The sequence below is a fragment of the Amphiprion ocellaris genome, chromosome 9, assembly GCF_022539595.1.
Source record: "Amphiprion ocellaris isolate individual 3 ecotype Okinawa chromosome 9, ASM2253959v1, whole genome shotgun sequence".
NCBI classification, from domain to species: Eukaryota; Metazoa; Chordata; class Actinopteri; family Pomacentridae; genus Amphiprion; species Amphiprion ocellaris.
The window spans coordinates 17,866,312-17,880,296 of NC_072774.1; the positions used below are offsets into that span (position 1 = coordinate 17,866,312).

A 13,985-nucleotide genomic window follows, 5' to 3' on the forward strand; every position below is an offset into this window, starting at 1 on the left:
ATGGTTGTTAAATGTCTCGTTTCCGGAGTGCGACCCGCCCCTGCTACGTGCTGATTGGCAGCAAGCAGCCACGTCATTTATAGTCGACCAATCGGATCCAACGCGGGCTATAACAATAAAAGCCATGTCCAGTAAAGTATGTAATGAATAACACGGATAAAGCATTCAGGATATAACAGGTAGTTTCAGTATATTTTGCGAATTAAGACGACGTGACAAAACAAGTATGGCTTGCTGGCTGTTTAGGATGCTATTTTTAATCTAATAAATATCTGGAGTGTTGCAAAAGTAGGCCACAATCCAGACATTAAAAAAAAAAAAAGTCTAATGAGCCACCTAGAATGAGGCAAGTCCAGCTACTTATATTTATATTGCTCAAAGTCACTGATGACACGTTTGATTGAAAAGCCTTTAAGATTTAAAAGATGCCTTCTATTCTTATTCAAATCTTACAACGCGATGTGTGCGAATACCACAGTTTTATTCATAGTTGCACAATTTATGATGTAAATGTAAGGATTTTAATGACTTGTGATGCTGCTAGAGCAATGTTTGCATTATTTGGAGGTCTATATTTCCAATTATGATTAGTTGAGGAGCGTAAAATACAAATTTATTCCTTAAAATATCTTCCCTTCTTTGCAGACAGACAGTTGTCTCTATTCGGTATGTCAACTTGAAGAGATTATACTGCTTCAGAAATATTGTAGTTAACAGGGTTGATAAAGCTAAAATGAAACATGTTGTTTGTGAGAGATTACCAAATTCAAAGCAGTTTGTTCAAGTTGATTTTACTTCCTGTAGCTCAGTAAGTGGAAATCAGTGACAACTGTGTAAGTGCACACAGAACTGTGGAATGATCCTTTAATAGAAGGCATTACATCACTAGCTGAGACAAGATGCCCAATCAGCTCGTTCTCTCAAGTGAGACAAGTGAGTCACCCCTCTGCTTCCAACTGTGGTCCAGCACAAACCCAATTAGAGGCTCCATCTTTGATTTGAGAGACAGAGCTGGAAACAGGAAGGCAGGGAAACAGTCCATTTCACCCTCCTCGCCACATACAATCGTGGAGGGAACCGAAGATCAAGCTCTGGCTGGGATGCACAGGCTGAATCGTGACTGCTGGGTTTGGTCGCCCAGGCCTCCAGGGTGTCTCCATCCTCAACATTCGGGGAGCCTTGTTTCGGCCGTGTTAAGCCAGCAGGAGGATGTGGAGGAAGAGGGAGGAGAACATCCTGCTGTGTGCTGCTACACTACAAGTAGGTTTGTGATAAGATGAGATTTTATCAATTTCAACAGCAAAACTGAACAAAAACAAAACAAGAAATGCATTTATAGACAATAATAAAACAAATCAGGCAATAAAATGATTAAGAATAGCAGTTAGTCAGATTTAGTCAACTTGTTCACCTACTGCTGATGTTCTGATTGTAACATAAGACAGATCTTCATTCATGCCAAAGAAAACCTTCCTAGAATGTATGATCCTGGATAAATGATAAAATATAGAGGATGCATGGATAAAAGATAAACAGAAATATAGTGCTATGTGTGAGGCATGAAAGGTATATAAGTGTATTTTCATAAGTAATATGTGAAAAACTGTATAGACAGACCTTCCTGCATTACCAGTTTACAAAGACAGAAATATAAATGAGAAAGGAGAACTGTACAAATTTTAAAGAAAGGGGTTACTTTAGGACAAAAAGATTTAGACAGTAAACTGAAACATCACTGTGCATGTTTTGTCATGTCTGTGCCCAACTGCTGTGAAGCTCACCATTCCTACTTAAGACAACTTGGTGCAGTACAAACAATCCAGTCATTCCAGTGTGTGACATGGAAATAGTGGGGAGAGTTACATAAATTAGATTTCGTCTCAAATTTGAAGTAATCACCACAAATTCCACAGCTTGCTAACACTTGATTCCTGACTAGTGCTAAATACTGAGCTCACAAACACTCTCCTACCCTCCTTAGCACCATATAAACAGCATGAATTAGAAACGCACACGTTTCATTCTGCTGGAATAATGTCAACGTTTATTTTGAATATTTTAGATATGTGTGTTGTTGTTTATGATACTTTTCATATATGCATGCTTGTGTGGATGTTTTTTTTGTTTGTACCTTAGAAACCCCACACTCCCTGCTATGTGTGCATGTGTGTGTGTGTGTGTGCATGTGTGTGTGCATTTGTATGTGTGTGTGTGGGTATGCCACCATATGCTGATGGCTGGTGACCACATTTTTGTGTCCAAACTCAGCAGGCCTCATCAGTAGGTACAGGAAACAGACGGCTCAGACATGTGATTCAGCCATGACGTTCAAGTCTAAGCCAACCCCTTTTATTAACCAGCCATTCACACTTGGGTTGTCAACAGAATTACATGATTACTATATCTATTTATTTTTTCAATAAACTATTCAGCACAGAGTAGATTGACCTCTGTCATTGCCTGGCAGTGCACAGAATCTCACACATCACCAGGTTATGGGAGAGGAGCTCCCTGAACAAGAGGGATGACAATATTTATACATTTATATCACATTGTTTAGCTACATCTAAGTTCTATTTGTTCTGAATAGTTAGTCTTTTGCTCTGTCAAGGGAGAGAAGAAAAAATCCCCTCATAGGAGTGTAACTCTTCCTGTCCAGGTCCTGGAAGTGTAGCTCTCTCCTCTCAGCCCACACATTTCTTTTCTGCACTTTCACACAGATCTTTAACCTCTTGTAGAACAGGTAATACAATCCTTAGTATTTTTCCATCAATAACCCTGTTCCTCATCTGTATTTTCAGGTTGTGATGACATTATCAGTCAGGCTGCTGATGCTCACTGCTCCACCTGTGAAACTCCAACCCACTCAGGGATCCCCGGCAGCTCAGGCCTGACTGTGTGTGATCCACATGGTTCTCCATCACAGCAGCCAGTAACAGTGATTGAAGCTGATCAGGGAGAAGTATCACTGCATTTTATTGATGGTCATTGTTGGGAAGTCCCAAGGATGCAAACCCAAGGATGTGTATGTGTTTATGGACACAGGGAACCAGAAGATTTTGATCCCTCCTGGCCCGGATCTCCATTCATCTACTATGGAGGTGGTGAGTATACAACGGATGATTCATGTTGTCAAAACAGAATATTTTGTGGTTGTATTTATTACATTTTTTTCTCTTCAAATGTTTAAAAGATTGGATTATTCTGTAGAATAGTGAATGAACATGTTTCATAAAAGGATTTTGTAGCTGAGTGTTCCACTGCCAGCCAACCAGTCATACATGCAGGCATCAATTCCATTCCATTCAAAGTTGGAAATAAATGAATCAAGACACACACACAGATACACATTGAGTGCATTCAGTAAAAGTCCCGGGGTTACGGTTTTATTTCCACTCTTCTTTGACTGGTTTGGGGATGAAACTAAATTTAGGCACTGCTCAGGATCTTAAAAAATAAGTTTCAGATGCTTTCTGAGAATCTGTTCTGGAAGGGCCAGATGGCAAACCAAAGTATTTTGTCAGGTTCTGGAAGAAATTAAAATAAAACTTACAACCAAACACTACAGCGAACAATTATTTTTATAGAAAAAAGGGATTCAAATGCTTAATGTGGAAGAAAATCAGGTTTATCATAGGATCCAACAACAATATGCTTACCAAACAGCTTATAAAATGTCATTTTGTCAGTCCAGGTCATAGTAAATCAGAAAAGTCCTGTTTTTGTTTTTTGTTTAAACAAATACATACGTTAAAAAAAAATCAAATAAGAAACAGAGTAGAGCAGCAAATCCTCAGATTTGAGAAACTGGCATAATGAAAAGTAATAAATAATTATAAAAGCAGTCACCAGGTAATTTTATTTTCAACTAACTGTTTGTACTTGTATATAATATTGTATACGTAAATTTACAGCAAAGTATTATTTTTTGTAATCATTTCATATTATTAAACTGTAAATCAGTCTAACATGCAATTAAACCTGTCACATAAGTACAGTTGAAAAAGTGCAATTTTCATTCCTATATGTATAGAAATGTGACTAAAACAAGCCAAAGTAAAAAGCTTCATGAATGCTTCCTCAAATTTGTCCTTCAGTGACACGTAACACTCCACCACTGGCATCTGCATCCTGAAAGTTTGGTCCTGTGTTTTACAAAGATGTTTGTTCATTACATCTGCCTCCCTTGACTCACGAGACCAGATTCTGGATTTTATTTTTTGGATATAATGTGGATGCCAGAGTACGAACTTCTGGCAAACACGATGAATCAAACAATTCACCTTTGGTTGTCTGTCTTGTCCAGTTTCACAATCCACCATTTGATACAAAAGCTCTGACTACTTTTGACCCTAATAAGAAAAACAATATAATTTCAGTGATGAGCAAAAGTTCTGTCCCTAAATTCTTGTGTTTGATTCATGCAGTGAGGAGCAACATGGTGGTAGGAGTGGAGGTGGTGGAAGAAGTTGCTGTAGAAGACACTCTAGAAGTAATGTAAGTCCTGTATTAATCACCAAAACATTAATGGTACTCAGTAGAAGTTTTGTATTTCAAACATCTATTTATTGTTCACCTGATAACATGTTTTTGGCTGACAAAGAATTACAGTGGAATTTATGCAAACACGACTATACATGCATGTTGATTGAAAAAGATGTCTAAGGTTGTCTTTTCTCTTCTCAGTACAGGGGATATATATGCAGATGATCTACTGGATCCTGAGATTCTACAAGAAGACCAGCTGTACCCAACATGAAAACTGATTTCTGACTTTCATCCTGTCCTGACTTTTCACTGCTAACCAAGACCATTACTCACATATTTGTCTTTTTTAAAAATTTTTATTTTATATATTTAGCCTCTTTTCTTAAGCCCTGCAATAGACTGACGACCTATTGAGGGTGTCCCCTGCCTTCACCCTAAGTCAGCTGGGATAGGCTGCAGCCCCCATGCGACCCTAATAAGGATTAAGCAGTGTATAGATAATGGATGGATGTTGTGTATTATGACACAAAAAAACCCTGTCATTTGTGATCAATAAAAATAAGTTATGTCTTGTTTAATTGTTTTTATTTTAATAATATAATATAATATAATATAATATAATATAATATAATATAATATAATATAATATAATATAATATAATATAATATAATATAATATAATATAATATAATATAATATAATATAATACAGGACTACAACTACCAGCATGCATCGTTTCTGTACCTCCCGCCAACGTCCCGGCGACGTCATCACCTAGCGCAGATTAAGAATCAGTTGCGACATTAGGCGTAAAGAAATTACGGTTTTACAGGAGATATGTGTTGATTTGTGTATAAAATCCTGAAATGTCGGAGTCTGTAGAACCACAGACTCTCCAGAATCGCTTGGACCATCTGCAGGAGCTCACGGAATTCACTGAAAGATGCAAAAAACAAATACACGACATATTTGAAACGCTAGGATGGTCGCCTGACTACAAGGACCCCAACCAGGTAGCTAACAGTAGCTAACATTTGTTTTGCTAGCGTTAGCGTTTAGTCTTGAGTCAAAATGAACCTCTCGAACGTATGTTCTGGTTTCTTTGTAGTAAAAGAACAATATCACGTTCAAATGTGCTAACTTCTAGGTAAATGAGGTAATTGTTTGGCGTTGTTGCTTCTAGGTAAAACTATTCGGGTCTAATACTACAGCCACAAAACAAATAATACCCTAATGAATGTTATGATAAAAAGTTTTCGTTTGAATCCGTTTTAAAGATTTAATAGGTAGTTTATGGTGTGGTTTGCTTATGTTACATCATAGGGAAAACTGTTTCTAATCATTTGCTCATCCGTTTATTTAAGTAAGGCTAAATAAACAACACCTTTCAGTTTACTAGTAGGACAAACGTCAACTTCCACAATGACCATAAATTTAAATCAACGTTTTCCTAAAGCGATTTTAACAACATCTGAACATTATAATCTTCCTGAAAATAGAATTTCTTTTGCCATCCTGTCAGACAGATTTTGTTCTGCCTAGTTATATATAATAAACAGTGAGTATATACACTGATCAGGCATAAAATTTGACCACCTGCCTAATATTGTGTTGGTCCCTTTTATGCTGCTAAAACTCCTCTGAGCGGGGTATGGACTTAGAAACTCTAGGGATGTCCTGTGAATCATGTCCAGTGAATCATGTGGGTCCTATGGCCACTCCTGAGCAGTTTTTGCGGTGTGTCAGGTCGCATTGATCTGCTGAGGGTGGCAACTGGCATCAAGCGTTGCTTTTGCCATGGAGGGTTGGGGGTTGCTTGACCTGCAATGCTTAGGTGGGTGGTACATGTCAAACATGCACATGAATGTCAGGATTCAAGGTTTCCCAGCAGATCATTACATTTTAACAAGATTATCAATGTTTTACACTTCACCTGTCAGTGGTCATAATGTTCTGGCTGATTGGTGTTTTTGTGTTGTAGACAGGCATACAGAGAAAAAGAGTGTGTGCCATTGTGAGGTCAAATTAAAGAATATTTACTGAATTACATACTAAGTGCTGAATTCACACCACATATTTTTTGGGGTGTATTCTCAGGAGCCAATGGAGCAGTGCCCCTATGACCCTGGCCACAGAGTCCCAGTGAGGAGCATGGAGAAACACAAAGCCTCCTGCGTGCTCCGAAAGATGGGCTACTCAGCTGAGGAGCAGGTAACACTCATGACTATAATCATATGGGTGCAGTAGCATCACTGGTCCCGAATGAGACACATCTCACATTTTCAGTAAAATTGCAGCTGGTGTGCCAATAAGACCAATGAGAATGACAAGAAAATTGTCCTAAGACAGTAACATGAAAAAGATTCACACTTTTATGTGACAGAATACTGTAACATGAAGTCCATGGACTCCGGTGTTGATGTAAAGTTTTCTAACTATTTTGCAGGCCGAGATGTACGACCCTTCTGTGTGTTATGAGAGCAGCAGCGTGAGAAGCTTTATAATGGGTGAGTAAATTACTGATGACTGTATCACTATCGCCATTTATTTTATCCAATGTTCAGCCAGCTCATGTCAAGGGATTTCGAAGTTTCGTTAATGCTGTAGCTAAAGACAAGGTAGAAGAGTCTTTACAAGCTGCAAAACATTAAATATTCATTTTAAAAATATATGTATATATTTCTTTTCTTAATGCATTCACCAAGTCAATGTTCAACCTTTTATGTAGTATTTGTAACTGATTCTGGACACAGTATTCAATTAAAGTTTCCATTTAGGGCACACTAAAAACTAAAACTTAAAGAGATTTGTGATGTAAAGTAACAACTCTTTAAAGCTAAGTAAATTTTTAATGAGGAAACAGTTGGTCGATTTTCCAGTTGTCCTCATTTAATTTCTTTCATGCAGACAAATCCACTCAGCACCAGGTGATCCTGAAGGCGAGATCTGCTGCACCGATGATGAGAATGGAAGGAGTCTTCTGGCAAGGTATGAGCTCACTTTATAACGTTAGCGACAGAACAATTTTGCCATTGTGCTGCTGTTTAACACTCCGAACCAAGATGCAGCGTTCAGTTGAGGCAAAGTTGCATAACTAAATGTCACAATTGAGAGATTTAGTTCACACTTTAAGGGCAACGACCACCACTAGATGTCACTAGTAGAAAGTCTTGTGTTAAACTCATAAATTTGCTGCTCAGCTTTTTGGGCCCTGTTAACCTACATCTGCCTCCATCTCCTCCAAATACTAATCAAAGTACAAGAGGAGCTTTTATGATTTCAAGACAATTTTTTCTAATTTGGGTTTTTTTGCTTTCATTTTGTGTAATTTTTCTGCATATGTGTGTGTAATCGGTGTGTTGTGTGTTCCTTTTGCAGCAACAGGGGTGAGTATTAGAGAGGAGATGGGCTCTAGAAAGTTCTGCTGCTCTGGTTCAGGCTTGCCTGATTACATGCAGTATCCTTTAAAATCATATCCTTTCAAACCACAAGGCTGGGCTGCGGGACTCACTTGTGCACACATACACACAGTTTTCCCTTTACGTCTGGGGAAAGTCCAGTCCATACATTCAGATTTCTCTGTTAGTTTGCATTGAATGTACTAAAACATTACTGTCTGTCCTTCCATCCATGAAATCCTCTTCTAAAATGACTCCATCTAACCCTCAATAGACTGATCATTGTGAAGAAGATAAAATTGCTGAAGTTGCAGCTAAGGTAGAAAGGAAGCTTAGAAAATACTTTGTACTTTTTACAGCAACTAAAAACAAACTCAGCAGCTGCATGTTAACAAAAACAACACATTAGTGAAGTTGAAAAAAGCTTGGGAATTTGTTGAGCACGTCCTGTCATTTTGAAGACAGATCTGCTAAATAGTGTCTACCACAAAAATAAGGTTTATAGAGCATCAGTCAGACTTTGGACAGTTTATCTGTTGACTGTCTTTGCTTGGTTTTGAGAAGTTCACACTACATGATATCACCCTGATGACTGAAAGATGTCAACAAAAATATTGTGTGGGGTGAACCTGGTTTACAACAGGCCATTTGTCATTATTTGTAGCAGATAAACAACACTGTTCTGCCAATTACATTCTTAGAATATAAATATCAAGAATCCACTCAGTGTTATTTACCTGTTTGGTTATAGCTTTATTATTTCTCTTATGGTGTGGAGTCGGGGATGACTTTGCTCTAGTTTAGGTATTGCCTGATTAAAATAGTAATGCCACTTATATAGAGCCATTTAACCCTTAAAATAACTAACCAAACCTTTTTTATTTTTAGAAAAAAATATAATTTTGGTTGAATTAAAGAGCTGCTTTTTAATTCAGTCCAGTGAGTGAAAATACACTCTTTGAGTTTCCCAACTTGTGAAGAAGATGATCAATTATCATTGGAGTTTTATTGTAGAGGAATCTTCTGGTGATTGTATCAACTTGTGCCATTAGTTAAATGAAAAACAACATGTAAAGCTGGTGTGTGGGTATTTTCTCTCTCTGTCATTACTCAGTGTGTAAAACTTCTGTGGTTCTTCATCAGGTCAATACTCCGGTCAGCCTGTCGACGTACCTCAGAACCACAAGCGAGCCATTTGTGACCTCACTGTTGCTGACCGATTGGCTCTGTACGATCATGTGATCAGCGTCAATCAACAGAAGGAAGCAGCCTCCTCCAGCAATGAGGATCTCTATGTAGATTTGGTGTCCAAACTCCAGAGGGGTAAGAGTCACTCAGTGTGGTATTACACCTATATAGCACATCTCAAACATCAGAGCAATACAATCACCAGTACATGAAAAGCAGACTTTATACAGGCTAGTGGTATGATTAAGGGACAGTGCTGCTAATGTCTGGTGTTTGTACACTTATTTGACTTGTGGCTGGCTTTTAGAAAAATAAAATACAATTTGTTAAAAAAAAAAAAAAAAAAAAAAAAAAAACCCTACATTTTAACTGTTATTTTCTCCTTCAGTGCAGTCCTCTGGTATAATATGTGTGCTTGTGTGTAGATGATGAACAAAATGAACCCAAGACCCACCTGGAGCTGATGGCAGAGATGAGAGACTACAAGAGGCGGCGTCAGTCCTACCGAGCCAAGAATGTTCACATCACTAAGAAGTCCTACACTGAGGTGAATAATTAGCTGCTGCTATTTTGCTCACTTTAATAGTTTCCTTTTTTTCAATAAAATGTTTATTTGTAGTTTGCCCAGTATATTTAATTTAGGGTTGCATGAGCTTAATTTCTGCCTCCAAAGGGTGTTGTGACAAAAAACATTCGAGCGCCACTGTGCTGAGTCAACACGGAACACCCAACACTCAAGTTTCTGACAGTGTAGCATAATGTGGATTTCCTTCTCCTCCCATATTTCCAACTTTAGATTGAAATATCAACAAATTCACAGCTAAAAATAATTTTAAATAGTACAAATTACATAACACAGCTACATTATGCTCGTTGGCAAAACTGATCTGCAAATCCTAATCACAGCAGCTGTTGTGCCTCTGTGAAATGTTCATTATTGAGATGAGGTTTCTTGTTTGAATTTGTAAATCACATAAATGCACCATTCTGGAAGATATTTTATCAGTCTGTTGTTTTAATTTCATTTTAGAGATTTGAGGGGAAAATGTGATGCATACCAAAAATCTAATCATGTCAGAGGAGGGTCAACGAAATGTGTCTTGCAAACTAATGTCGTTTCTATGTGTAACTGAAAATCGGATACTGATTCAGCTTCATAGGTCTTCGTTGAAACTACTCTCTGTTTATATCAAGGTTAAGTAACTAATACTATGATTATCCTGCAGGTGATCAGAGAGGTGATCAACGTCCATTCAGAGGAACTTGCCAGACAGTGGAAAGACGAAGAGGACGAGTCAACAAGATCGGAACACTTCTCCCACAAGTACATGACACAGTCCTGATGGACAGTTTTCTGTATTGTTGTTGATTAATAAAAATCATTGTGATAAATGAGATGAGCACTAGATCAGAGGAGTTGGTGGACTAATGATATGATAATTGTCTGTCAGGCGTTTGTTGGAAGAAAGACGGTCAGCATCCTCAGAGTCTCATCACTCCCGCAACAGACGCCATCGTAGTCGGGAGCGAAGTCACGACAGAGACAGCAAGAAGAAGAAAAAGAAAGAGAGGTTAGAAAATACTTAACATTTGTGTTGGACCTTGTCAGTTTATTGGGTGTTCATGACAAGTCACTGTTAAACATATCCATGTTTGTGTGTATATATTTTATATTATCTTCTTGTGATTCTTATATAACAAACAAATTCAAACAGCTGTTAGTCAATTTTTATGACTAAAAATGTTATGTTTTTTGAAAATACAAAATGGGTTGCGAATGTTGTGCAGATCATTTTTGCTTTGGATCTTTGTAGGGATTCCCGGTCCCCAGATAGCCACCACCACCACGACCGAAAGAAAAAGAAAAAGAAGAAAGAGGAGAGGGAGAAGGAGAAGTGAGAGCGCTGGATCAGCAACTACAGAAGTCAAATCAGATCAGGTCAATGTTCATCGTGGGCTTCCAAAAATGACAGGTGTCATAACATTTTAAGTTTAGAAACTGAGTTTGAAACTGACTTTGCAAAGATATAAATGGTAATAAAGTTTTGGGAATCAAGAACACAAACCTTTTTTTGCTTTTTTTGCATCATCACCACAATTTTCAATCATGTTTCCACTCTATTGTTCTTCATTTCAGGGTTTTACAGTGCAGTTACACTTTTTTTCCTAAATGAGTCACACCTGCCTCTGTCTGATCAGTTTGGAGTGATTTTTTTTTCCTTCTAACTAAAGATTATTTGGAATGTTGGACAGGAGTGTCATAACTGGCACACTTTCACTACGGGGTTAAAGGTGACTTTTTTGCGCTTCATTTTGCTCTGTGTCTGTGAGTGTTTGCACAAGATTTCTGCAGTCATTGACAAAATCCTGAAAAGTGTGTTTTTGTGATATTGAATTCAGAACAATGACGTTTATTTCTGTCATAATTTTCAGAATGAAAAATTCTTAAAATGTCCATTTTGAAGCTACATAATGATCGTCTGTGAAGTAGTTCACACTTGCAGTAAGTTACCCAGAAAAACAACCAAAGGCTAGTTTTACAGTTTGTATAACTACCAACTAAAAGCTGTAGAAAGTTCCAAGATTTGTAGCCGTTAAATTTGTATTTTGGCAAGACCTCTGACAAATGTCATCAAAATAAGTGTTTAGGTAGAGGACTCTTATTTGGAATTTCATTAGCAAATTATCTGTATGAGACTCCTTTTTTTTAGGGTGAAGATTTAAAATATTCTCAGTTTATGTGGCAGATTTACTTTGTTTAATTACACATGCACCACGATAAACATAAATTTTGTTCCAGTTGGTGAACAGTTAAGCCAAATTCATTTAAACTGAATTAAATTGTTAGAAATGTATGCTTTATGTTTTTACTTCAAAATTTACCATGCATGCGTATTGTGAATGTGATATAAGTGACACCGTGGTCTTTCTCTGCTCATGCTGGATTCTGGTTCAGGTATTTCTCACCCTGTTGAGAAGCAGAGATGGAGGACAAGAAGAACAAAAACGACAAACTGGATCCTGTCAGTGCCTGGGAACCTGAGGGATCCCAGAGAGGCAGAGAGGAGACAGACAGGACAGGGAGAACCATCCAAGTGATAATGCTGTGAGGGAAACTGCTCAGGGAAAGCTAAATCAGATTGTTTTTGTACTCATCTGTATCCGGAAAGCGTCCTGTGCAGGATCTGGTGTTGTACCTGACTGTGCAGCAACATGGGAGCGTCCAGGGACAAGGTAAGAGGAGATGGCCTGGGTTTGACCAGGGGCCCTACTGGATTTGGTCTGTTGTCCCTGAGGGGGCTTCATGGGTGGAATTTTATTAGATTTGAAATGCTATTAGTGTACTTTCCAGAACAGACACTTATTGGAGAGAAAATAGTTTGTGGACATTTTGTATGGACAATAATGAATAGAATCGTAGCAGCATGGCTTGATTGTAGCTCGTATCTGTGTATGACTTTGCAGATTACAGTAGCTGACCAGGTGTATCTGTTAAATGCAGAGTGGTTGGACATTTCACAGGTGCTACCATGTGTGTCAGTGCGCAGACTTTCTTTGCATCTTTTCATCTTTGTGTTGGGGTCTCAAGCAACAAGATCACAGGTGTCATTGTTCAGTACGTAAAACCTTAAACCTAAGGAATTTTAATATGCTTAATCTATGCTTTCAATCAGCTTCTAACTATAAGGAAAAAATAAGTCATAGTAAGCTGCAGAATGACTTTAGCAGAAACACAAATATTATTTGAGTAAATTGTTTTTAAAAGTATCTTGACGTTTATATTTGATCTTAAAATATCAATAGCCTAACAAGGACAATGCTCTGTACACACCGTGGAGTGAACACTATTCCTTCATTACATTAGTCTCTATGGGAGTTGGTTTACAGGGAAGACATTTCTGAGGCTTGTTTGTTTATTGTTCTGGAAGTCTGATTGTAATTTTATGTTGTTTTTCAGTGCATGAAAGTCAATTTTATTTAGCCACTTGTTTGATTTCATGCCAAAGCCTGAATTTAAAGAAATGTCAAACGGCAAAATGCCACAATAGGTTGCATTTTCATTTTATAGCACAAGCATTAGCTGGTGTTTTTAATGACAAGCCAAAGATATGCATGAAAACATCTAAAATATTTCATCTGACTCTGCAAATGTTAGGCTGTTTCTCACCTCACTGCCCCAGCGGTCCTGCAGGTCAGGATCATCAGTTCATTCTCATGTCAGCATGGTCTGTCTACTGCAACAGTTACAGCATATCTTTTGTGATTTTTGCTCAAACTTGCCTGTAGTAGGAGTTGTTTTTTTTTTTTTAAGTACTTTACACATTCACCATTGCCTTATAGAAATGTGGCAAGATGATGAGAAGTTGATCTTAGGTCAGTATTGTTCATCAAATGCTGTACATGCATATTTTTTCTACTCTTTGCTGCATTTTTGTAAAGTAAGAAATGCTTCCTATTTAATTAAAAAAAAAGAGACATTAAGAAGCACCAAACAGGAAAAGATATCAAATTTCTCATAGCCTCTATCTGAAATTTCAAATACCACACAAAGAAATTGTGGTTATGGTCAGTTGTATCCCTACTATCGCTCATTTTATTGACCTCGTGGTGATGTCCATTATGCAGTTTGTCCACTGAAATGTGCAGGCTTTTCCTTGGTTTGTGTTCAGGCTCACAGTGAAGCTTGAGGAATGTCAGATGAGTCTGAGAAGAGCTCAGCGGTTTTCATTCTGACAAAGAATCCTCTCAGTTGGTTTCATTCTCACTTAAACACCAGCACAGTCTCAACTGAGCAACTCCAACCCTCAGCAACCGCAGGCCAACCACAGAGTCCCAGAGGCCGTAAAATATGAATCTGCTTTTTGAATGTAGTTACTTTGACACTTCAGTGATCCTCCTTGACCTGCTCTG

The 13,985-nt window shown here is 37.9% G+C and overlaps 3 protein-coding genes across 4 annotated transcripts in view; all 3 read left to right on the forward strand.

The window, feature by feature from the left end:
* The first annotated feature begins 27 nt into the window (after positions 1–27).
* On the forward strand, positions 28–5,061 carry LOC111580571 (uncharacterized). Of its 2 annotated transcripts, none has more exons than XM_023288379.3 (4): positions 28–1,260; positions 2,802–3,104; positions 4,428–4,497; positions 4,687–5,061. In XM_023288379.3, the coding sequence occupies exons 1-4, from the start codon at positions 900–902 to the stop codon at positions 4,757–4,759; spliced, it is 807 nt and encodes a 268-aa protein (XP_023144147.2). In that variant the 5' UTR covers positions 28–899; the 3' UTR covers positions 4,760–5,061. The 2 variants fall into 2 exon arrangements, with proteins under 2 accessions (XP_023144147.2, XP_035812295.2); XM_035956402.2 differs by having other exon boundaries at positions 4,692–5,061.
* A 172-nt stretch (positions 5,062–5,233) lies between these two features.
* On the forward strand, positions 5,234–11,139 carry snrnp48 (small nuclear ribonucleoprotein 48 (U11/U12)). The gene is made up of 9 exons (XM_023288368.3): positions 5,234–5,501; positions 6,586–6,699; positions 6,935–6,995; positions 7,396–7,476; positions 9,030–9,209; positions 9,500–9,621; positions 10,301–10,398; positions 10,526–10,645; positions 10,889–11,139. The coding sequence occupies exons 1-9, from the start codon at positions 5,355–5,357 to the stop codon at positions 10,971–10,973; spliced, it is 1,008 nt and encodes a 335-aa protein (XP_023144136.2). The 5' UTR covers positions 5,234–5,354; the 3' UTR covers positions 10,974–11,139.
* Positions 11,140–12,080: 941 nt separating this feature from the next.
* Positions 12,081–13,985, forward strand: part of zgc:113232 (uncharacterized protein LOC541546 homolog) — a 30,261-nt gene continuing 28,356 nt past the window's right edge. The window contains exon 1 of the mRNA XM_023288373.3: positions 12,081–12,308. Within this exon, the coding sequence (XP_023144141.3) occupies positions 12,288–12,308 (21 nt within the window). The 5' untranslated portion in view covers positions 12,081–12,287. The remainder of the gene's footprint in view (positions 12,309–13,985) is intronic.